This window comes from Eretmochelys imbricata, chromosome 2 (genome assembly GCF_965152235.1).
Source record: "Eretmochelys imbricata isolate rEreImb1 chromosome 2, rEreImb1.hap1, whole genome shotgun sequence".
Classification (NCBI taxonomy): domain Eukaryota; kingdom Metazoa; phylum Chordata; order Testudines; family Cheloniidae; genus Eretmochelys; species Eretmochelys imbricata.
Window position 1 is genome coordinate 43,878,192 of NC_135573.1, and position 24,292 is coordinate 43,902,483.

The following is a 24,292-nucleotide window of genomic DNA, read 5'->3' on the forward strand; positions in this document are numbered from 1 at the left end:
GCTACAGTCATATTCTGCCATGGTTCAGTTACTTTCAAACACATCATACAAGTCGTAGATAGATTCTTCAGAAAAGTACATAGCAATACTCAATTCATCTGGCATAGAGGAAAATTACTAAGAAAGGATGCTGATGAGTTGCATTACTGTACTAGGAAAAGGTAGCTGGAAGCCTAGTTCTCCAGTATTTTTACATATTACCTACTTGCTTAGAGAAATTCTCTACTTCCCTGGTATCAAAGAGATGGGGGCAGTGCATCCAGATTGAACAAACCCAAAATCTGAAAGTCTCCTTGAGTTGGATCAGGTCTGCATTGATGCAGGCAGTGGTGGCACTAAGCATTCTTGGATGGCTTAAACTATAACATTGACTATGTATCTTTTGAGACACTGGGATGGTGTTTTAGTCTGCAAATATTTCTTGCGGTGCAGCACATTGTGGTGGATTCTGAAGCAGAGGAAACAACAATCATGGTCCTCCTCTCTCTGATGCTCTTCTGCTGTGCTGACAGGGCGTGAAGCTGCTGAGCAGTCTTCCTTAGGTGCCATGCCTGAAGTACAGGAAATAAACTCATTGGCAAGGAAAGTACTGGAGCAGTAGAACAAATGCTAACCTCACTGAGCTAGGCTCAGGCAGCGTGTGGCATGCCAAGACCACCACCATGCTAATGGTCTGGAACAGGTAGGTCTCAGGTACCTGTGCATTAAGGCAGAGGTGAAAGTGGATAACAAGGTATATTTGGGATCTGATTAAGCGTTGAGGTTTGCAGGAGAGTGGTATGCTCATTGCTGATTAAAGTCAAGAAGGAACTGACCGGTATTTTCCAAAGAGCAGCATATATACACAGCAGGGGCTGGTGTGTAGTAATAATTAAGGAGCCTGGCTTCTGCTACCATCCATGACCCCAAAGCCTTAAGTGCTAGGGAAGATGTGCTGAAGAACTAAAACCCAGCATTTGTGCAGCCTTCTCATTCCTATCTTTAAATATTCCACAATCAGAGCTAAGTTACTCCTATTGATAATGCAGAAGTGAGAACAGTTCCACACACCACTGATGATAAAAATGGATTAGTCAAAATCGGATGCCTTGTACTACATAGGAGCATAGGTCTGCTGAAGGGGGTGTCATTTTCACTCATTTTTTTCACTGTACAGTACCTGCACCTGAAGTACTTCTTGACAGTTTTACAAGAATGTTAAAATACAAATCTGTGAGGTCTGTTTTCAGATCTCCTAGAATAATGATGAAAGGCTTCCCAACTAGAATCTTGAGCATTTGATTCACAAGTTATAGATTGAGACTGAAAAAAAGACAAGTGTTCTTTCATGAACACTTTGTTCCTGAATTTGGTTGTGTTTTTATGCTCCATACTGTGCTTTGTATTTAGGGAGGCTAGTGTTTGACTTTTCCACCTCACCTTTCTCTCCCCCTACCCTGCTATCAATTCAAACTGAGGTTATGGTAAAACCATCTATATTGTATAATCAAATATGAGCACTGGAGGAGACATCTCACATTTTGATCCTTTATTGTAAATGGCACTTGAAGAAGTGCACTTTATACCTCCTCACACAGTTCCAGGAATTAAATTGTATGCAAAGGGTTAATATTTCACACATTTCTTGATCACATTAATTTTATTCTGAATTATATAGTAACTCAAGAATTTGTTGATGTATTAAAGCCTAGAAGTATAGGTATAATGGATCTTTCTGCCTTAGAAATTCCAAGAATGTCAAATTTAGATTCTCCTGGTTTTAGTGGAACAGAGGTTGGAGGTTTTAATGTGTACAGAAAACTCACCCCCACAATAACTGAAGGGGGAGGTGTAGATGGCCACAAAAAGTAGTGGAACTAAAAATTCATTCCTCAGCTGTGGTCTTTTGTGATGTTGGACCACTGTTCTCTAGTTTCTCAGGGCTTGGCTACACTTGTGAGTTAGAGCGCATTAAAGCAGCCCTGGGCTCCCTAGCTCACTACCTGTCCACGCTGGCAAGGCACGTAGAGTGCTCTGACTCCACTTCAGTGGGCAGATTAACGCTTGTTGTGCCTTGGCTGAAATGCCTGGGCGTCAGTGTGAACGGGGTGTTGCATTACTGTGCTCTGATTAGCCTCCGGAAACTTCCCATAATCCCCTTAAATCAAGTGGCCACTCTCGTCATTGTTTTGAGCTCACTGCAGGAATGCGGATATGCCCTTTGAAAGCTCCATTTCTGACAGCTGTCGTGCTTATCTGCTCTGAGACAAAGCAAACATTAGTGTGGAATGCTGTGTGTGAGAGAGAGAGAGGCCGGGGGGGAGGGGTCTGCTTCTGTCTGAATTTAAAAGGCAGCATGCTGACATGCTCTCTCTCCCCCCATGTACACACAACACACTTTGTGTCACACTCCACCCTACCCCCCCATAAAAGCACGTTGCAGCCACTTGCATGCTGGGATAGCTACCACAATGCACTGCTCTCTGTGGCTATTGCAGGAGCTGCTAATGTGGCCATGCCAGTATGCTTGTAGCTGTCAGTGTGGACAGATTGCTGTGCTTTCCCTACTGTGATCTATGAAGGCTGGTTTAACTCAAAGCGCTCTACATCTGCAAGTGTAGCCATGCCCTAAGAGAGAAAATATCTGAACCTATAATGTAAGAAACAAGCAGGAAATATTAAAACAAACCTTTCATATTTTTCTCATGCATCATAATACAGCAAAAGAGAACAAGTCCATATTTTGCACTTTTGCAGGTCACTTTTCAAAATTCTTATTAAATTGAGCAATTTAGAAACCAGGCTAAAATTGTCCAGCTCACAGTATTGTGGCTGAAACAAGTGTTCAGTGTCAAGTTATGTTCTAATTAAAACTACTGTTTAAAAAGATTGCTTGGTAAACTGCGTACAAGCATACAGTAGGTGTTTTAATAGAGCTAAATGTAAATTTGTACATGGGGAAACAAAGAATGTAGCCCATGTTGTATTGTAAAAAGCAGTGACTCTGAAAAAGATTTAGGGGTTGTGGTGGATAGTCAGCTGAACATGAGCTCCCAGTGTGACACTGTGGCCAAAAGAACTAATGTGATCCTGGGATGCATAAATGAGAACCTTGAGTAGGAGCAGAGAGGTTATTTTACCTCCATCTTTGGAACTGGTGTGACTGCTGCTGGAATATTGTGTGCTGTTCTGGTGCCAAAAATTCAAGAAGGATGTTGATCAATGGAAAAAGGTGAAGAGGAGAGCCAGGAGAATGATTAAAGGATTAGAAAACATGCCTTATAGTGACAGAATCAAGGACCTCAATCTCTTTAGTTGAACAAAGAGATAGTAAATGGGTAATTTAATTACAATCTATGAATACTTAGATGGGGAACAAATATTTAATAATGGGCTCTTCATTTAGCAGAGAAAAATATAACACAATCCAATGCCTGGAAGTTGTATCTAGATAAATTCAGACTGGAAATAAGGTGTACATTTTTAACAGCGAGAGTAATCATAGAAATGTAGGACTGGAAGGGACCTCAGTAGTTCATCTAGTCACTTCCCCGGCACTGTGGCAGGGCTAAATATTATCTAGATCATTCCTGACAGGTCTTTTTCTAACCTGTTCTTAAAAATCTCCAATGGTAGAGATTCCACAACCTCCCTCAATGACCTTGTTCCAGTGTTTTAACTACCTTTACAGTTAGGAATTTTTTCCTAATGGCTAACCAAAATCTCCCTTTCTACAATTTAAACCCATTGCTTCTTGCCCTGTCCCTGGTGATTAAGGAGAACAATTTATCACCCTCCTCTTTATAACAACCTTTTATGTACTTGGAAGACTCATGTTTTCCCTGAGTCTTCTCTTCTTCAGACTAACAACCCCAGTTTTTTCAATCTTTCCTCATAGATCATCTTTTCTAGACCTTTAATCATTTTTGTTGCTGTTCTCTGCATTTTCGCCAATTTGTCTACATCTCTCCTGAAGTGTGGTGCCAAGAACTGGACACAATCCCCCCGTTGAAGTCTTATCAGGGCTGAATAGAGTGGAAGAGTGCCTTCCCATGTCTTGCTCACAACACTTGTACTACTACATCCAAGAATGTTTGTTTGCTTTTTTTGCAACGGTGTTCTATTGTTGACTTATTTCGTTCATGATCCACTATAACTCAGATACTTTTTTGCAGTACTCAGCTCTAGGCAGTCTTTTTCCTGTTTTGTGCAATTGATTATTCCTTCCTAAGTGTAGTACTTTGCATTAGTTCTGTGTTGAATTTCATCCTTTCTATTTCAGATCATTTCTCCAATTTGTCCAGATCATTTTGAATTCTAATTCTGTCTTCTAAAGCACTTGTAACCCCCTCCCAGCTCTGTATTGGCCACAAACTTTGTAAGTGTACTCCATGCCATTATCCAAATCACTTATGAAGATACTGAATAGAACTGGACCCAGGCCAGATCCCTGTGCAACCCCACTCAATCTATCCATCCAGATTGATTGTGAACCATTGATAAATACTGAGTACAGTTTTCCAGCCAGTTGTACAATCCCCAGTTAATTTTTTCATCTAGGCTCTATTTCTCTAGTTTCTTTATAAGAAGGTTATATGAGACAGTATCAAAAGCCTTAGTAAAGTCAAGATGTATCGCGTCTTATCCACAAGGCTTGGTATCCTGCCAAAGGAGGATATGAGGTTGATTTGTTCTTGACAAATGCAGGTTGACTGATCACATTGTTTTCTTCTAATTGCTTACAAATTTATTTATTTGGTCCATTATCTTCCCAGGTACTGAATTTAAGCTGACTGGTCTAATTCCCTGGGTTGTCCTTATTCCCTCTTTTAATAGATAGATACTATATTGGCCCTTTTCCTGTTCTCAGGGTCTCTCTCCTGTCCTCCATGAGTTCTAAAAGATAATCACTAATGGCTCAGAAATCTCTTCAGGTATTTCCTTAAGTATTCTTGAATGTATTTCATCAGGCCCCGCTGACTGGAAAACATCTGAATTGTCTAAGTAATTCTTTACTTGTTTCCTATTTTAGCCTCAACTCCTATCCCATTGACACTGATATTCACTGGTAGTTGTCCAGTCGCTGCTAACTTCTTTGGTGAAAACTGAACCAAAAAAGGCATTTAACCCTGGCCATATCTATATTTTGTTATAGTCTTTCCTTCCTCATTGAGTAATGGGCTTACCCTGTCGTTGGTCTTTCTCTTGCTTCTCATATATTTATAAAATGTTTTCTCGTTACCCTTTATGTCCCTAGCTGGTTGTTCAACCAGTGAAACAATTTACCAAGGATTATGGTGGTTTCTCCATCACTGACAATTTTTATATTAAGACTCGATATTTTTTCTAAAAGATATGCTCAAGGAATTATTTTGGGGAAGTTCTAGAGCTTGTCATATGCAAGAGAGCAGACTAGATGACCACAGTGGTCCCTTCTGGCCTTACTCTGAAAACACAGAAGCACATGCCTCTTATATGCAGTTACATCTTGGTAGAATTCTGACACTCCAGCTGCTACAACAGGGGTGGACAAACTTTTTGGTCCACGGGCTACATCTGGGTGGGAAAATTGTATGCAGGTCCATGAATGTAGGGCTGGGGTAGTGGGTTGGGGTGCAGAAGGAGATGCAGTGTGCAGGAAGGGGCTCAGGGCAAGGGGTAGGGGTGCGGGGTGGAGGAGGGGACTCAGAGCAGGGGTTTGGGGTGTGGGCTCCAGCCTGACACCACTTACCTCGAGCCGCTCCGGAGCGGCAGTGGTATGCAGCGGGGCTAAGACAGGGAGCCTGCCTTGGCCTCACACTGCTCCCGGAAGTGGCCAGCATGTCCAGCAGTAGCTGGGGGAGGGGACAGGGCAGGCAGCTCCAGTGCTGTCCTCACCTGTGGGTACCACCCCCGAAGCTCCCACTGGCCGCGGTTTCCCATTCCCAGTGGGAGCTGCGGGGGGCAGTGCCTGCAGGTGAGGGCAGCGCATGGAGCCCTCTGCCCCCTCGTCCCCCAGGAGCCAAAGGGATGTGGTGCCAGCTGCTTCCAGGTGTGGCGCGGGACCAGGGCAGGCAGGGAGCCTGCCTTAACCCCTCTGCGCCATGGGCCTGGCAATCCTGTGGGCCGGATTGAAAGCCCTTACAGGCCAGGTCCAGCCCTCTGCTGTGCTACAATACTTAAGATTCTTCATGACTGTGCCCTCTTCTGTTGTACTTTTAATTTCATCTCACTATACCTAGCTAATGCTCCCTAGACTGGGCCAATTTGACTGTTAGTCATCTTCAAAGATGGAGATTGTCTGGAACATCCTAATTGCCTCTTTTATTCCCCACCCCTTTTAAAAATACAGCACAAAACTCACTTTTATGCTATCTACACCCAGTAAGCTGTCAACTAGTTTGTCCATTTGGGTGATGGATTAGATAACTTAGTATCTGAAATGGAAAGGATATGATCTAAGGTCCACATATGAGTGTTTAGTCTTTTCCTCATCAGCTGTTTCCTGGCTACACTTTTACTGTAACATGTCATTCCTAAAACTATTTTACATGTGCCTATCAGATTTTTTCTGAACTACAACATGTTTTAAGAGATTCATTTGGATTTTCACCGGTGTTACATTGTCGCAAGTCTTGTTTTTCCTCAAAACAAGTGTGTATTATAATATCCTACAGTATCAACACTTGAAGATTACACTTGTCCATGTACTATAAATTCTGAACTATTCCTCAGTGCATTCTTTTGTTTTCCCCATAGTACCTAAAAGAGTGTCTTATTTGCCAGAGAACCCAGTTATATTTTACTTAGTTTAGCTAGTGCCTACTTAACACATAATCTAAATTAGTATCTTACTCATTCCTGGATACAGATAAGTGTCAAAATTCCAAATGACAAAGAAAACAGAGTTCCTTAAAAACCTTTATTTTTCCATCATACATAGATACATAGTTTCAATAACTGCAGATTAAGATTAGTAAATACTGAAGTTCAAGATCAATAAAATACTGAAATAACAATCTGGCAGACAGACTTTCACTCCATACAATAATACTGAATATAAATTTGATCCAGGAATGTGTATAAGAAGAGATACTTATATAGGAAAATACACTGAAATCTTGTATCAACTGTCCATAACTGCTCTAGTGGTAAGAATCAGTAACTGAATTGACTAGTATAAAAGGCAAATATGAAAAGGTGATGTATACTAATACAATGGTTCTTTTATTATGAAGGCACTTTCACGTAAAAAGGAAGCTGTATGAAAAAGTAGAGCTCTTGGACTAGATCCTTGGTTCTGATACAAGCCATTTGCACCATTCCAGTGGTGTAAAACCCATAAAGCTATCTTAACTAGCCAGTTGAGGCTTTCCCCAGTTTGGGGGAATCCGCAAGAAACAGAAAGGTGGAAGATAGCAATATGCTACCCTGCGCCCTAGTCCATGACATAGGGGCATTGGCAAGGCCAGGATCACTTCTATATTCTGCTTTGCAGCTACCACAGCAGCTCTTTGGGGTTGTGGATAGCCAGGCACAAGCTGCAATAGTAGCTGCATTACAACCTTGCTCCAAGATTGGGAGGGAGTGGGTGAAATGAAGCTAGTATACAGATACCCAAATCCTGTGACAAATACAGCTCAGCTAGACCTAAGAATAAGGATCCTTGTGTTCACTATCTGTCTAGGCAATAATTAAATATTACCGTATATCACTTTGAATGCAATAGTAGACACAAAATGAAGTTTAACTAAAATTATATAGACTATTCAAGCTTGTAGTGTAATTCTTCTATTGAAATATTTGCTTTTCATTTTCTGTCTACTGAAATCATACATTTTCAGTACACTTAGTTACAAGTGTAACTGACTTGCTGTTCAAATAACAAATAGCCAACCAAACAAACAGGATTAAATGTTGCTGCCAATTTCTTGCTGCTTTGTTGTAATTATTTTAATGGATGACCTCAGTGAAATTCTCATCATCTAAAATATAAAAGCTGTTAAGCAAAGACAGGCCTTCTTGTCATGAAAAAAACAAAAAACTTAGAACAGTTCTCAAAGTTATCTCTCTTCCTTGGTAGCTTCCAATTCATCATCATCTTCCTCCTCCTCTTCATCTTCCTCCTCCTCTTTTCTTAGCCGACTGTTAGAAATTTGCTAAAAATGGAATCCAACACTTAAGTCATACTTTTTGCATGACATTTTGGAAAAAATTTCCCCACCCTCCATGCAGTTTTAGGACTGAACTGGTTGTATTATTGTTTTAAAAAAAATATCTAAATTTCCAGCAAGGAATAGAATATCAAGCATAAGACACAGTACATAATATAAACTTCAGCTAGCTAACTGAAGAGACTGATTTTAAAATGTTGCACATATGATACCAGTGTCAGTAAAAGAAAAATAAATATACATTTATGGGACAGAGTTAATGAACAAGTAGCAGTCCAACACAGCTAGGTGGGCCATGTCCAGGATATGGCTGTTAAAGCGACACCACTAAGGTACCATAGCACTAAAGCGTAGATCCTTCCTGCAGTGATGGAAGGGGTTTTTCCATTGCTGTAGGAACTTCATTTGCCCAAGTGATGGTAACTAGGTTGAAGGAACCATTCTTCTATCAACCTAGCTCTGTCTACACTGGGGGGTGTAGGTCGACATACCTACAGTGCTCAGGGGGATGACTTTTTCAGACCCCTGCATGGTGTAGCTATGTCGATCTAACTTTTAAGCGTAGACCAGGCTGTGGGAAATCCAAGTTTGTTTCCTTGATACTGCAAGCCAGCTTTGCAGGGAAGTCTGTGGAGGCCTTGTAAGAATTAGGAAAAAAGAATCCAACCTCTTCAGTTAGCCAAGAATCAGCAATGACAAGCTCCAGAGGAATATTCATGTCTTCCTCCTGAGAAAGGATCACCACAAGGTATGGTCTTGGTGTTCTTTCTGCAACCTCCCTCTTCCCACCAATATCAGAACTCCTTTCTCACCACAGTTTTCCATGCATATGAGATGGTATTTCTGTCCCTGCCCTCCTGCTACTAGTTATCGTGGGGGGATGCAATGTATGTCCTTTCTTTGCTTCCCCAACCATAACCTACATCTGACGTGACTGCTGTTCAATTTTATTCCATCTTCGGAGAGCTTCTGCTGTCCAGTCCCCCTTGCTACTGACATAAGGCCTAAACTTGATTCCCACTCTTTTATGGGAGCTGGGATCACGCCTATAGTTAACCATTCAAAGTAGGTCTTCCTGAAAACAAAACAAAAAACCCCCAACCGAGGTGCTGCAGGAGTAAAACAATGCAAATATTAAAACAAGTCTGGTTATTTTTCTTCTTGATGCACTTTTCTGAAAAGTTAAGGTTTTATTTCCAAGTGTCCTTTGAAACCATCTGATTTATAATTATTACCTAGCTACATTAACAGAGCCCAGACAGGCAGCTATCAGATCATGTTTGCAGTTTTGAACCTGATCTTCTGTGCAGATACTACTGATGAGTCCCATCTATTTTTAATCACTAGATGCAGAAAAAGTTTTTGACTGAGTAAACTGGCATTCCCTAAAAGATATTTCAGATACATCTGGTTTAGGCCCTAAATTTCAAAATTGGATTAACTTCTTATATTCGAACCCATATGCTATTATATAAGTGAATGGATAATTATCAGAAACATTCCTCATTTTTAGAGGCAGAAACCAAGAATGCCCCTTATCACCTCTTTTTGCCACAGCAATGGATTTATTTGCCCCGTCACTCAAATAATCCTAATATAAATGGAATTACAATAGGAAACAGGGAATACAAGTAACCCTTATATGCAGAAGTCATGGTATGTGTTACAAATCCAGCTCACACACTACTAGTTGCAAGAGGAAATCTTAAAATTTGGCAAAAAGTCAGAATTTAAAATAACCAAGTCAGAGTGCCTGGATGTAGGTGAGGGCTCTGATTTATAGAATGATATACAAGATAAATACAAATATAAATGAGTAAGTACATCATTAAGATATCTAGGAATATACTTTTCTAAAAGAGGGCAAGACTTACATAATATTAATTATATTCCTTTGATTAAGAAAGTCGAGACATCTGGACATTTGGTAAAAATATGAAATTTCAAAGACGAAACTACAAGTAGTTAAAATGAATATCTGATCCTTAATTAGCTTCCTTTTCCAAAGGCTCCCGGTTTTAGTCCCAGGAAGTCTCATAGATCAATGGCATCCACAATAAATAAATTCATTTGGAGAAATAAGAACCCCAGGGTTAATCAATCTATGTTATAAAGGCCAGGATAAAAGGCAGGATTGGCTTTATAACCACTCTTATTAAAAACAACAATAGAAGCTTGGGATAATTTATTTAGAAAGCTAAACCCACATCTATCACCTCTAATGTCCATGACAGACAGTATAGAAATTAACACCATAAAAACCTAGGAAGTTTAGACATTTGGGAATTTACAGGTATATCAAAATTCTGTCATCTGTTTGGAGAAAATACATTTAGATCCTTTGATGAAATATGATTCACAAGAGACACCAAAATTCCAGTGTATCTATACTGTTTAGACATTTTTCAATGCACCCTACAAAAAGGCACACATAAGAAAAAATTGTTGGAAATTGAGAACTATTCATTACAGCCATGAAACACAAAAGTTTACCTTCATTCTATATAAGTAATCTTTAACTGTTACTTAGGGCTTGTACACACTAGCCTTTATGTCAGCTACACGTATGTCACTCAGGAATGTGAAAAAGCCACCCCCTTGAGCAGTGTAAGTTACACCAACCTAAGCGCCAGTGTGGACAGCGCTATAGCAGCCAGAGAGCTTCTCCTGTTGACATAGCTACCATCTCTCACAGAAGTGGATTTATTATGCCAATGGGAGAGCTCTCTCCTGTTGCACAGAACATCTACACTAGCTGCACCGCTGTGATTGATTGGCGATTCCTCGATTCAAGGATGATCTCTAACACGGATTTACATATGGGTCCTGAGATGACTTAGGAGTCTAATCCTGGAACCGCAAATCCACCTGTAGTAGGTACAGACATTTTGTGGCAGACCAGCTGCCTGCTGGGAGAAAGTTCTTTTTCCTTCCTTCTCTCTCTCTCTTTTCAGCTTCAAGGGCAAGGTGCTTCTCCTTGAAGCGGGCCATTGCCTGATGGAGGCCATGGCGCCATTGGGGTGGGTTGGTGGCTTGTTCCTCCCAGTTTGTGATGTCCACATCAGTTTTCTTAAGATATGCTTTCAGTGTGTCTTTGTAGCGTTTCCCCGTGGTGATCAGAGATCTCCGACGATGGTGTAGAGGGCTTGTTTTGGGAGGCAAGAGTCTGGCATCCGCACACAATGTCCAGCCCAGCGAAGTTGGTACATGAGGATCATTGCTTCAATGCTGGTAACATTCGCTTCAGTGAGGATGCTGGCGTTAGTGCAGCAATCTTGCCACTTGACGTGAAGGATCTTCCGCAGGCATCTTTGGTGGTACCTCTCCAGACTCTTGAGGTGCTGTCAATAGGTCACCCAAGTTTCACATCCATAGAGGAGTGTGGGAACAACAGTTGTCTTATAGACCTGGATCTTGGTGTCCTGCCGTAGGTCATGGTCCATGAAAATGCATCGGAGCAATTTCCCAAAGGAAGCACTTGCGGACTGGATCCTGTGCTGGATCTCACTGTTGATTTTTGTGTTTTGAGAAAGCTGGCTACTGAGGTGGCAAAAGTGCTCAACTGTCTCCAAAGTCTGACCCTCGATGGTCATGTGCAAGGCCTGTAGGAGGTTGATAGAGCACTTTAGTCTTCTCAATATTGAGTGAGAGTCCTAAGCTTTGGTAAGCTTGTGCAAGAAAATCCAGTGTGGACTGAAGGTCATTCTCAGCGTGCGCAAGGATGACACAGTCATCAGCATATAAGATAAGTAATGGATGCCCTGAAGATTTTAATCTAAAGTCTAAGATTAAAGAGTTGCCCATCCATTCTGTATTGAATGTCAACTTCACTGGGGAGTCGGTGTTTAACGAGGACCAAAATAACTGCTAAATAGATGGTGAACAGGGTTGGGGCAACAACACATCCTTGCTTAACCCCAGTTTTGATAATGAAAGGTTCCATCTCAAGGTCGTTACAGAGAACCATGGCAGTCATCTGATCATGGAGAAGCCTTAGGACCTTAACAAATTTTGGAAGGCAGCCAAATCTGGCCAACACCTTCCACAGGGCTTTGTGACTGACAAAGTCAAAGGCTTTTGTCAAATCAATGAAGGCCATGTCCTGATTTTGCTCCCGAGACTTTTCTTGGATTTGGCGTACAATGAAGATCATGTCAGTTGTCCTGCTGGATGGTTTAAAACCACACCGAGATTCTGGCAGTATTTCCTCAGTAAGGGGAAGAGGTTATGAGCAAGAATTTTCCCTGCTGTAGATAGCAAGGCAATGCCTCGATAGTTTCCACAGTCTGATTTCTCTTCTCTCTTAAAGATTGTAACAATGTTAGCATTTCTCAAGTCTTCTGGAATCACTGAAGTGATTCTAGTGTGGAATAGCCCTTACAGGAAATAACTACGTTCATGAAAAGCTGGATAGTTGATGTACGCATAGACACCAAAACTGAGGAATGGGAGAACATATGCAGCAATAGTCCCCACACCTCAACACGTTAACAAAAGAAAACTACACAAAATTATTTATTTTGGGTACTTAGCTCCCCTTAAAATTAAACAAATTTATGGTACAGGGACAGGCAAATTCTGGAGAGAATGTAATGAAATGGGAGTAATTTCTCCATATATTGTGGACGTGCCCAAAAATTAAGACTGTTCGGAAAAACATTGGAGACTCCATAAGGGAGGGAAATAACAGGGTGTCAGCTGTCAGAAAACCCCTTAGTATTATTATTAAATTGTCCTGAAACTGTTTTGTAAAAGCCATAAAGAATTGATCTCAGATGCCGCTAAAATTACTATAGTAAGGTGGTAGAAAAGGAGTGGCTCCCATAAATCTACTGACATAACTACTTAGAAGTCTGTGGAAGTTTTGGAGTTTGTGGGAAGACTGTCATTGCCCAACACCACATATGATTGTTTGATAACTTCTTTTGAATAATAAGGAAGGGAGAAACACCTTCAACAATAGTCAAAGTCAAACTCAAAATTGAAATATTAAAGTAAGGAAAATAGGATGGAGGAGGAGAAAAAGCTTAATATTGTGTAGAGTTGTGATAGGATGACTAATAAACAGGTAAGATCTAAATGTAGGAAAAACAGAAGTGTAGACCTAAACATGATATGAAAAACTAACTGGTGCTATCAACTGAAAAGATGGAAGAGGAAGAATAGAAAAGCATCAACCACAATATGTGATCAATAGCATAAATATGAAGAAAGTGACTGGTAGCAGGTCTTGTCAGTACAGCTTTAGGGACTTGCATAGGTCAATTTATAATTTTGTATTTGTGCAAAATACTAAGTTTATCTCTATTTAAGTTGTAAAACAAGTTTTATAAGATTTGTTATAAAATAATGGACCTGTTAATAAATAATTAATAAATCTGATTTTCAGTGTTTTCTTAATGGTACTTGAGTTCTCAGTCCTAATCTGCCCCATGACGCTGTCAAAATGGCAGCTTCCTGTTTTTAATTGTGGCTTATTATGTTTCTGGCACTTAAACATGTTTAATGACCCTGCCCTTAGTGATTAGGATATTGCATATTACAATGAAGTTTTCCTTTATGGGAACTTGGATTTCCATTCTACACAGAATCTGTTTTTTAAAAATGAAGTATAAAGATTATAAGGAGCAAGTGATTCACAGTGGGTTCAAACTAGCATTCATGCCATTTGGCAGACTAAGGCCTGTTCTATACACACTTTGTGCACCAGTACTATTTCAGTTAGGGGTTGGGTTTTTTTTCTCTAAAATAGTTTTCCCCAGCATAAAGGTGCCTTATCCCATATGGGAATATCTATCCTGGTATAAAGTACCTTTGTACCAACACCACTGCATCCACACTAGAAAGGTCATACCACTTTAAAAATACTAGTACAGCTAAAGTCATACAACTTGTGTGATAAGCCCTAACATATCAATTCTGACATCTACTGTTGCTTTCCTGCATGATATATAGCAGCTTAAAGAATTTTCTGTTTATTGCTACCCAGTTGCTCCCAAGTTATGAAGCATTCTCTATCTGCCTGAGCGATAGACATATTAGAGCAACAGTTCACTTTTTCCACACATTAGCAAGGCACTCCAGCATGGTTTGACAGTACACCTATACAAATTAACAACTAAGAGCTGACCTTTGCTATTTTACATTATGAATTACAATTCCATTGAAACTTACTGCCTTCATATAGTGGGTATGATATATAACTAGAACATTTCTAAAATGTAATACTGGAATATATCATTTGATACTCATTTTTAAGCTCAGAGTTGTAGCTGCCTGAGTATGAACTTGACAGCTTTGAAGTAGATACAGTAGCGGGAACATCTCAAAAATCAGTTTTGTTATTTGAAAATAAAACTAGTACAAATTAAAATGGATTTTTATGAATATGTCAACTAAACCATTTACTAACAATGTGCTCAAAGTTAAGAATTCAACTGAGGCATCTACATGTCTTCACATTTGATAATTTGTATGCACACCACCTGTTGTGTGGAAGATACACAACTTGCTGCTCTGCCTTTGCCCTGTTAAATTTCAAATTTTAAAAAGTGTGTAATTTACTCTTGACTCTTTAATAGTTTTTTGAATACACACAATGTGCGTACCTCATACATTTAAACTGTGTACATCTCTCTATGTATGTCAAGTCTGTAAACAAATAAAATTTTTTTTACTCTGAAGAAATATTTGAGCCACAGGAACTAGCAGAATTCTTTTTCTTGGAGGTGTTGAAACTTGCAAATTAAAGAAAATATAAATTGCTATAAACCTGAGACACTGCATATCATATGTTAGCATGGAGCAAATTTTTACAACTGTTATAAATTTTTGAAAATATAGATTAACAGAAAATCTATTTACTCACTGAACAAAGTTAAGAGGCAGACACCAATACTATCTGACTGAAGTGCTAACTGACTGAAGAAGCAACCACTGAAAACTTTTCGTCAATGAGAAATTTGCTGTTTGCTTTCTGTTGGCGGCTGCATTTGCCCAGTTGCAGGGATCTACTGAAGGAATAGCCTGTAATGATCTTAAGTAATTAAGGTTAGTTAATTACTCAAGAAATAAGATTCTGTGGTAGGTATTAAAAAACATGCCATGCCATAGAGATTTGAGCAGAGAACTAGGAGCCAGAAACTCTCAAATTATAATCTTAGATCTCATTCCAGATCCTCCAATGCCCTTGTAGCAAGTCAGTTACAAAGAATTACTAACAAATGAATACGGGAAGTCTTCCTGCAATCTGGAAGAATTTACGAGGATGACATCTTGCAAGTTTTAAATTATTGTACTTCATGCTTAGATGCTCTAGAAATACAGTGGACCCTTGCTAGAGTGCGCATCACTATAGCGCAGATTCTCATACAGCGCGGTTGTGGCGATGGATCCCAAATTTAAATATTTAAATTGGGATCCATGGTAACGCAGTCCCTGCGTTAACGTGGTACTGCACATGGATCCCGAACCCCGCGTTTTAGCAAGGGTCCAGTGTATCCTACATAGAGAGGTTAAGTATCTAATATGTGTCTCAATTTCCCCATCTGTAAAATGGGGATAATACAACAATACCTTCTAGGGGTATTGTGAGAGTTAGTAAATAAGTCTAAATCACTATGCAATTGCTAGTGTAATTATAGGGTTTTAAATGACCTTGCTTGGTAAAACCATGGTGAGGTAGTTGTCTTGCACAAAAACAGAATAAAGCCAAAGATTATTCTTCTATATAAAATTTTGAAAGCCACTCTGCAGTAAACCCGGTTTAGGAAACAAGGGTGAAATCCTGGTCCCAGTGAAGTCAGTGGCCATTTTTCCATTGACTTCAATGGGGCCAGATTTCAACCTGGATCTGCAACTAAATCTCAAGTATACAAAAATCTGACATAACCTTAGCATGGAATTAAATATCCAAATAAAGAAAGCATAGTCATTCAGATTCTGGTTAGGCTAACAATAAATTATAGCTACCAACTCCTCCATCAATAGAGTAAATAAGCAACACAGATTTAAAATAAATAGAAATCTTAGCTCTACTATCTTTGTAGATTGAGCAGGGAAGTATAAAATAATTAGAAAATTTTAGTATTATACAGCTCTGTTAACACTCCATTTAATGCACATCTGCTGAGGGTTAGCTACAGATTAGTGCAATTTTTCATGATTTTTGCTAGTGGAAATGTAGGAGAGCTTGAAATATCTAGAATTAGATTTAACCAGCAGAGCTGTAATACTTTGGCGTTAGATAGGAATTTTGAAGGATTTGTAAGTTCCTAATAAGCATTAAAACTAAGAAACCTTGTACACTCCTGATTTTACTGACAAATGGAGGCCCTGTGAAATTAAGTGACTTGCCCAACATCATATACTGAGTCAGTGGAAAAATTAGAAATATAAGCCAGGTGTACTGATTCTGTCACCTGCTCTGACCCAAAGTGTCTCAGCTAGGTTTCTAACCCTGTCACAGCGGCAAAGACATCTTATCTGATGTAACAGGAGAATCATATACAAACACAGTTATTGTTGAAGATTCCAATAATTTGTATTGGATTTTATGCAGAAAAATAGAAAAAGCAAATAAAAGTAGATAGAAGACCAAACCAGGAAGTTTTTTCTGTTTCGTTGATCATTAAGATTAAAACAGAGATCCCATTTCATAAACCACAAAAAAATCTGTATGAGAATTTACAAAGTTAGTATTTTTATCCACAAAACCCAAAACCCCTTCTGAATGAATGTGCCAGTCTGCTCTAGGCATTAAACTCTGAGAGGCCAGTATGATGTAATTTGATTGAGGTCTAAAATTCAATGAAGGATAGAGTAAGACATCTCTGTTAGTGCTGACGAGCAAGTGCTGGTTCAAGAACATCACCAGACTGAGTCCCACTGCGGTGGCTCCATTTCAATGGAGAGACTAGCCTACTAAGCTCTTGTGGACATTACCACCTGATAGTTCACAACTCTAATGCCCAATGTGGCAAAAGAGAACATCTTTTCCCCCTGAACATCTAGCTTACCTATCTAACTGAAGGGACAAAGTAGACTTGACCCCCGCAGTTAGCTCTTTGAATGGCAGCTGTCACCACCAATTAATTTGGAGTTGGGTGGGTCAGGAGAATGAGAATCCCTCAGGAAGCAGTTGTATAATTTATCTGCTTTCTTAGGAATTGTCTGTCTAGGTGCTGGGTTTAACCAGATACTTTTTGCCAGCTATAATAAACCATCAAAGACTGGCAAAGTATCTCACTTTTAGAAGGTGACTCCAATATATCAAGAACAGATGTGTCGTTTACGGTTCCTTAAGGATGTTCAGGGTAATTAGTACCCAGCCTTTCCATGTGTTTGTGAAATTGGAACATATCTTCTGGATAGGAGGAAGATGATGCACCCACACTATCATCTGGTGAAGTTTGATCATCCAGTTCCATATCTGCATCCAAAAGTTCAATAGGCCCCTTTAGTTCCTCTTCAGGCAGTATGTCTGAGACAAGTAAAGGAAACTGTTCTTTCAGTACCAGACAGTGACAAATCAGGACAGGATATGTCACCTGACCTCTTTTGGGAGAAGGCTGTGTTGGAAGCTGCCTTTCTTCAGCCCTTTTAAAATTCAGATTAATACATAGGGGAAGGCAAATATGGTCATAATACCCAGGGTGGTACCTCCTAATCCAAGGAAGGGTGATTTTATGGTCTGAGGAGTTGGAACTGAGAATCTTGATAACTCTAATTTCCCTCATCCTTTCCCTGGCAAAAGAAGGGCAAGGAATGGTATCAGGCAGGACATGGCCCGATTCTGGATCAGAGGCAGTTTCCAAGGATGACAACAATAGTTTGGTAAGCAAAAAGTCGAAGGAGGTGAGACATTTCCCTGAGGAACCAGTAGCGGTTCTAGGGGCAGGTTCACAGATCTACGGAGAGATCTGTATAGATAGGGAAACTGATTTACCCTGATTTACCTCCCTTTTCTTTTCTGGAGAAGGAAGAATTAGCATCCCACTATCTTACATTTCTTTACCTTTAAGCATTGAGAGTAACTTACTCAATGCTGTATGAAGGGTCCCCCTGATCTGGTCCCCCCCGACTGGAAAAAGGCTAATGTAGTGCCCATCTTTAAAAAAGGGAAGAAGGAGGATCCTGGGAACTACAGGTCAGTCAGCATCACCTCATTCCCTGGAAAAATCATGGAGCAGGTCCTCAAGGAATCAATTCTGAAGCACTTAGAGGAGAGGAAAGTGATCAGGAACAGTCAGCATGGATTCATCAAGGGCAAGTCATGCCTGACTAATCTAATTGCCTTCTATGACAAGATAACTGGTTCTGTGGATGAAGGGAAAGCAGTGGACGTGTTGTTCCTTGACTTTAGCAAAGCTTTTGACACTGTCTCCCTCAGTATTCTTGCCAGCAAGTTAAAGAAGTATGGGCTGGATGAATGGACTATAAGGTGGACAGAAAGCTTGCTAGATTGTCGGGCTCAACGGGTAGTGATCAATGGCTCCATGTCTAGTTGGCAGCCGGTATCAAGTGGAGTGCCCCAAGGGTCGGTCCTGGGGCCGGTTTTGTTCAATATCTTCAAAAATGATCTGGAGGATGGTGTGGATTGCACCCTCAGCAAGTTTGCAGATGACACTAAACTGGGAGGAGAGGTAGATACGCTGGAGGGTAGGGATAGGATACAGAGGGACCTAGACAAATTGGAGGATTGGGCCAAAAGAAATCTGATGAGGTTCAACAAGGACAAATGCAGAGTCCTGCACTTAGGACGGAAGAATCCAATGCACCGCTACAGACTAGGGACTGAATGGCTCAGCAGCGGTTCTGCAGAAAAGGACCTAGGGGTTACAGTGGACGAGAAGCTGGATATGAGTCAACAGTGTGCCCTTGTTGCCAAGAAGGCCAATGGCATTTTGGGATGTATAAGTAGGGGCATTGCCAGAAGATCGAGGGACGTGATCGTTCCCCTCTATTCGACACTGGTGAGTCCTCATCTGGAGTACTGTGTCCAGTTTTGGGCCCCACACTACAAGAAGGATGTGGAAAAATTGGAAAGAGTCCAGTGGAGGGCAACAAAAATGATTAGGGGATTGGAATGCATGAGTTATGAGGAGAGGCTCAGGGAACTGGGGATGTTTGGTCTACGGAAGAGAAGAATGAGGGGGGATTTGATAGCTGCGTTCAACTACCTGAAAGGGGGCTCCAAAGAGGATGGATCTAGACTGTTCTCAGTGGTAGCAGATGACAGAACAAGGAGTAATGGTCTCAAGTTGCAGTGGGGGAGATTTAGGTTGGATATTAGGGAAAACTTTTTCACTAGGAGGGTGGTGAAACACTGGAATGCGTTACCTAGGGAGGTGGTGGAATCTCCTTCCTTAAAAGTTTTTAAGGTCAGGCTTGACAAAGCCCTGGCTGGGGTGATTTAATTGGGGATCGGTCCTGCTTTGAGCAGGGGGTTGGACTAGATGACCTCTAGAGGTCCCTTCCAACCCTGATATTCTATGATTCTATGATCTGAATGAGGGTGTTCCAGGGGCTTGATACCTGCACCACCATGTTACTGAGTCACCCTATTAACAGTGGATCCTCCAGTAGGAACTTGGTGGCTCACAAGAAGCCTGCCTCATCAGGCTCACAATGAAGTTTCAAGTATAGAACCAATGGCCTCTGATCCAGACCAGAGTACAGATCTGTAATTTGGTCTTGGCCCTCTATAACCACTCTTTGTTGTGGCTCTGACTTCCAAGGCTGAAGCCTTATGGGGACACTTTTGCAATTTAGTGCATGGAACCAGACATATCAGTTCCTTAGAGATATGCTCTCGAGAATTAGCTTTTTCAGCAGTGGTGTCACCTCTGAGCTTATGGATTCACAGTGACTGGTACCTTAGGTCTGACTCCAGTCAAAGAGGCAGATACCTACCCTAGGACTTTCCTAGAATTTTTGACCACCTTGGGGGCCAAAGCTGAGGCTGGTCTCCCAGCCCTTGCAGATCCCTGGGTTTCTAGAACTGAAAGATTTAGGTGCTAACGCTTCCGGGAATAACATAGGCTGAAGGCAAATGCAACTCCTTTCTGGCCATAGGGGTGAAGGTGCTGCACATAGAGCAAAGAGAAGGTGAATGACATTTCCTCAAACAGGTCAGATAACACATGTGTATCCAAAGCAGGAAAAGCAGCAGGGAAAGAAACCCACCTTTGAACCCTGATTTCTTTGTCTTTGTTTCCAACATACTAGAAACAAGGACCTGTGCCAGGGCACTAAGGTTCTTAATCAAAAACCCCTCAAAAAAAGAAGACAAGAAAAAAAGAACTAACGTCTAGCTAAACTAAGAAGGTGATGACACTGGGAACAATATGTTCCTTTGAATTGGGGGTGCAAGGACCTGACAAGTGTTCTGGTCCATCTGCTAGCATACTTGGAAAAAACAGAAGCAATCATCACACCATGCCTCTTTTATAGCTCTGCCCTCAAATCTTCAGAGCCACAAGGAGAGGAGCATGGAGCATAAGAGTGCTCCAATGAGCACTTTTATTAGAAGGTTCCACTGGTCCAAACTACACTGTTGAAGCAGTTCAAGAGTGGGAATGTGCAGAGGCCACTCAAAGAATGTCACTGTGTCTTTAAAAAGCTCCTATTACTAGACTGCTCCATAAAATGCAACATGAGAGCCAAAAGCCTGATAGCTTGCTTACTACTGATCACAGTCCTGAAACATTTCATTTTAGAGATTTTGAAATGTTGTTCAATTTCTCACAACCTGTGACTATTTTGTTTGTAAGATACCTTTTCTTCTTACTCTCCTTTTTTGCCCTATTATGGTATATTTTTAGACATCTTATTTCTTCCAATATTGTCAAGAACTTTTGCATGACTTCACTTTTTTTTATTTCTCCATTATCATCTCCCTCTTCATATTTTTTCAATTTTTTGGACACATTTTAAAATATACTATAAAATCTCCCTGTTCATCCATACTAGATCATTTTACCCATCTTGATATATTTATCCTTAAGTGGAATGCATTCTTGCTGCAATCATTAATATTGACAACTGTATCCTACCCAATTTCTGTATCTTATTCTTATCACGGTCAGTTTACATTTCCTAAAAAGTCACTGCAATAAAGCTGGCTCTTCTAAAATGAAATAAATATTTAAAAAACTTTCTACAGAATTCTTCTCCACAACTCATATGCAACAACAACCAGTTTTTATTTCCTACAAAATCATTTTACAAAGTTAGTATTCTAAAATTAAGAAGAGAAAAATGTTTTATCTATTTTATTCTTCTATCACCCAAGTGTTGGAAGAACTTTGTTTCTGACACATCCCTAACCAATTTTTCCTTTTTTGTATAAAATAGTTTATAGTAGAGTATTTACTATTGTATGCAAATCCTAGTCAGTTTTAACAAGGTTATTATAATTCCTAGGTACAAGATACAAAATTAAAATGTTCACTGAATGTATCTGGAATGAACCTCCTCCATCCTCATGTGGTGTAATTTGTCAAAGGCCCATTAAAGTCAGTGGGTTTATGACAATTTACATCACCTGAGACTATGCTCCTGAGATACTGTCTCTAATTTAACACATCTTCTGAAATGAACCTTGAACCTAACATTCATGTTTTCTATCTTACCTGTATTATTCCAGATGAAAATTTTGATGAACCAGTTCTTTGAAGGGGGGACTTTGAATTTGCACGGACTATGTCTAAACGAGACTGATAGTCTGGTGGATACAGTGAACTCCGAAAAACCTGTTCAAGGTAAAATGGCAGTGACTTTAGTGCCATGCTATAAATGCCAGACTAACAGCCCAAGAGACTGAAGCTCTCTAACACAAGTACAGCATTGGACAGTGCCAATACAATCTCACCCTCCCAATCCTGATTTAAAGAGACCAACTCTGGAACAGAGAGAATAATTCAATCTATACTTAATGTATAGTATAGACTATTAGATAGTATGCTATATAATTAATACCATTCAACATGGTTTTACGGAAGATAGACCTTGGCAAATTAACTTGATCATTTTTTGATGAGATTACAAATTAAGTTGATAAAAGTAACATTGTGGATGTAATATACTCAGACTTCTGTAAGGTGTTTGACTTAGTACTACATGACATTTTAATCGAGAAACTGGAATGATACACATTAAATTGATTAAAAACTGGCCAAATGATAGGTCTCAAATGTCATTATGAATGGGGAATCGTCATCAAGCATTTCTAGTGAAGTCCTGCAGGGATCAGTTCTTGGGCCTACATTATATATTTTTATCAATGACCTTGGGGGGAAAATTACTGATAAAGTTTGCAGAAAACACACGATAAGGGAGTGGTAAATAATGAAGAGGACAGCTCACTGATAGAGAATAATCTGACTTGCTTGCTAAGGTGGGTGCAAGCAAACAATATACATTCAATTCAGCCAAATATAAGGTCATACCATATAGATAGAAAGAATGTACATCATACTTACAGGATGTGGGACTCTATTCTTAGAAGCAGTGACTCTGAAATAAACTTGGGGGGTCCTAGTGGATAATCATATGAATTTGAGCTCCCACTGTGATGCTGTGGCTAGAAGCAGTGACTCTGAAATAAACTTGGGGGGTCCTAGTGGATAATCATATGAATTTGAGCTCCCACTGTGATGCTGTGGCTAGAAGGGCTAATGCAATCTCTGGATTTACAAACGGGAATGTCTAGTAGGAGTAGGGAGGTTATATTACCTCTGTATTTGGTAATGGTGCAACTGCTACTGGAATACTGTGTCCAGTTCTGGTGTCCACACTTCAAGGATGTTGAAAAATTGAAGAAGGTTCAGAAAAGAGCCACAAGTATAATTATAGGATTGGAAAATGTGTCTTCTAATAAGAGACTTAAAGAGCTTAATCTATTTAGTTTATAAAATAGAAGGCTAAGGGGTGACTTAGTTACATTCTATAAGTATCTACATGGGGAACAAATATTTAAATAATGGGCTCTTCAATCTAGCAGACAAAGGTATAATAAAATCCAATGGCTGGAAATTGAAGCTAGACAAATTGAGACTCGAAATAAGGTACACATTTTTAACAGTGAGAGTAATTAACCATTGAAACAATTTACCAAGGGTTGTGGTGGATTCTTCATCAATGGACATTTTTTAATCAATCAGAATTGGATGTTTTTCTAAAAGAAATACTTGAGCATTCAACCACAGCTATTGGACTTGAAGCAGGAGCTAAGGAAGTCCTAATGACCTGTGTTATTCAGAGGATTAGATGAGAGGATAACAATGGCTTAAAAATCTGTATATGAATCTATACCCACTTTAAGGCACTTTTACACAGCTGGAGTAGTGTAAAGGGGGCCTTAGTGTAAATGAGAATTGGTCCTTTGCATTTTCTGATTTAGTCAACATTTGTAGATCCAGTGTGCAACTTGTCCTTGTCCGTAAATAATAAAAAAAGAAGGTTGATTGCTCTTACCTCTAAATCGTCATTCTCATCAATATTGTGTATATTTTGGTAAGCAGCAGTGTAAATCTCTAAAGCTTTTCCATGGAATAACATTTCAATAGTAATAAATTCAGAAAATATGCTCTAAAAATTAATTAAAAGAGAAAGGTTTTATTTGTATGCAGGTATATTAATTTACATGACAAAAGTATCAGAGTAGCAGCCGCATTAGTCTTCTTTTTGTGGATACAGACTAACAAATTTATTTGAGCATAAGCTTTCGTGGGCTACAGCCCACTTCATCGGATGTATGCAGTGGAAAATACAGTAGGACGATTTTATATACACAGAGAACATGAAACTATGGGTGTTATCATACACGCTATAGCGAGAGTGATCAGTTAAGGTGAGCAGCAGGAAAGAAAAAAAACCTTTTGTAGTGATAATCAAGATGGGCCATTTCCAGCAGTTGACAAGAACATGTGAGGAACAGTAGGGGGGAAAAATAAACATGGGGAGATGGAATTAATTTGCAAACTGGACACCATTAAATTAGGCTTGAATAAAGACTGGGAGTGGATGTGTCATTACACAAAGTAAAACTCTTTCCCCATGTTTATTTTTCCCCCCTACTGTTCCTCACACGTTCTTGTCAACTGCTGGAAATGGCCCATCTTGATTATCACTACAAAAGGTTTTTTTTCCTCTCCTGC

At 39.9% G+C, this 24,292-nt stretch overlaps 2 protein-coding genes across 11 annotated transcripts in view; one reads left to right on the forward strand and one right to left on the reverse strand.

Moving 5' to 3' along the window:
• Positions 1-24,292, forward strand: part of RBM12B (RNA binding motif protein 12B) — a 107,109-nt gene that overhangs the window by 10,141 nt on the left and 72,676 nt on the right. For 7 of the 10 annotated variants that reach the window (XR_013345101.1, XR_013345097.1, XR_013345102.1 and 4 more), the window contains one exon: positions 21,781-21,895. The exons of 2 other annotated variants lie outside the window; for them this stretch is intronic. The gene's annotated coding sequence lies outside the window, so the exon portion shown is untranslated. Of the gene's footprint in view, positions 1-21,780; positions 22,314-24,292 lie in introns of those variants that run through there. One more of the 10 variants, XR_013345099.1, reaches the window with a different exon arrangement.
• CIBAR1 (CBY1 interacting BAR domain containing 1) overlaps positions 7,045-24,292 on the reverse strand; it is a 38,214-nt gene continuing 20,966 nt past the window's right edge. Inside the window, exons 7-9 of the mRNA XM_077810018.1 lie at positions 23,610-23,723; positions 21,767-21,886; positions 7,045-8,117 (exon numbers count right to left, since the gene is read on the reverse strand). Of these exons, the coding sequence (XP_077666144.1) occupies positions 8,022-8,117; positions 21,767-21,886; positions 23,610-23,723 (330 nt within the window). The 3' untranslated portion in view covers positions 7,045-8,021. The remainder of the gene's footprint in view (positions 8,118-21,766; positions 21,887-23,609; positions 23,724-24,292) is intronic.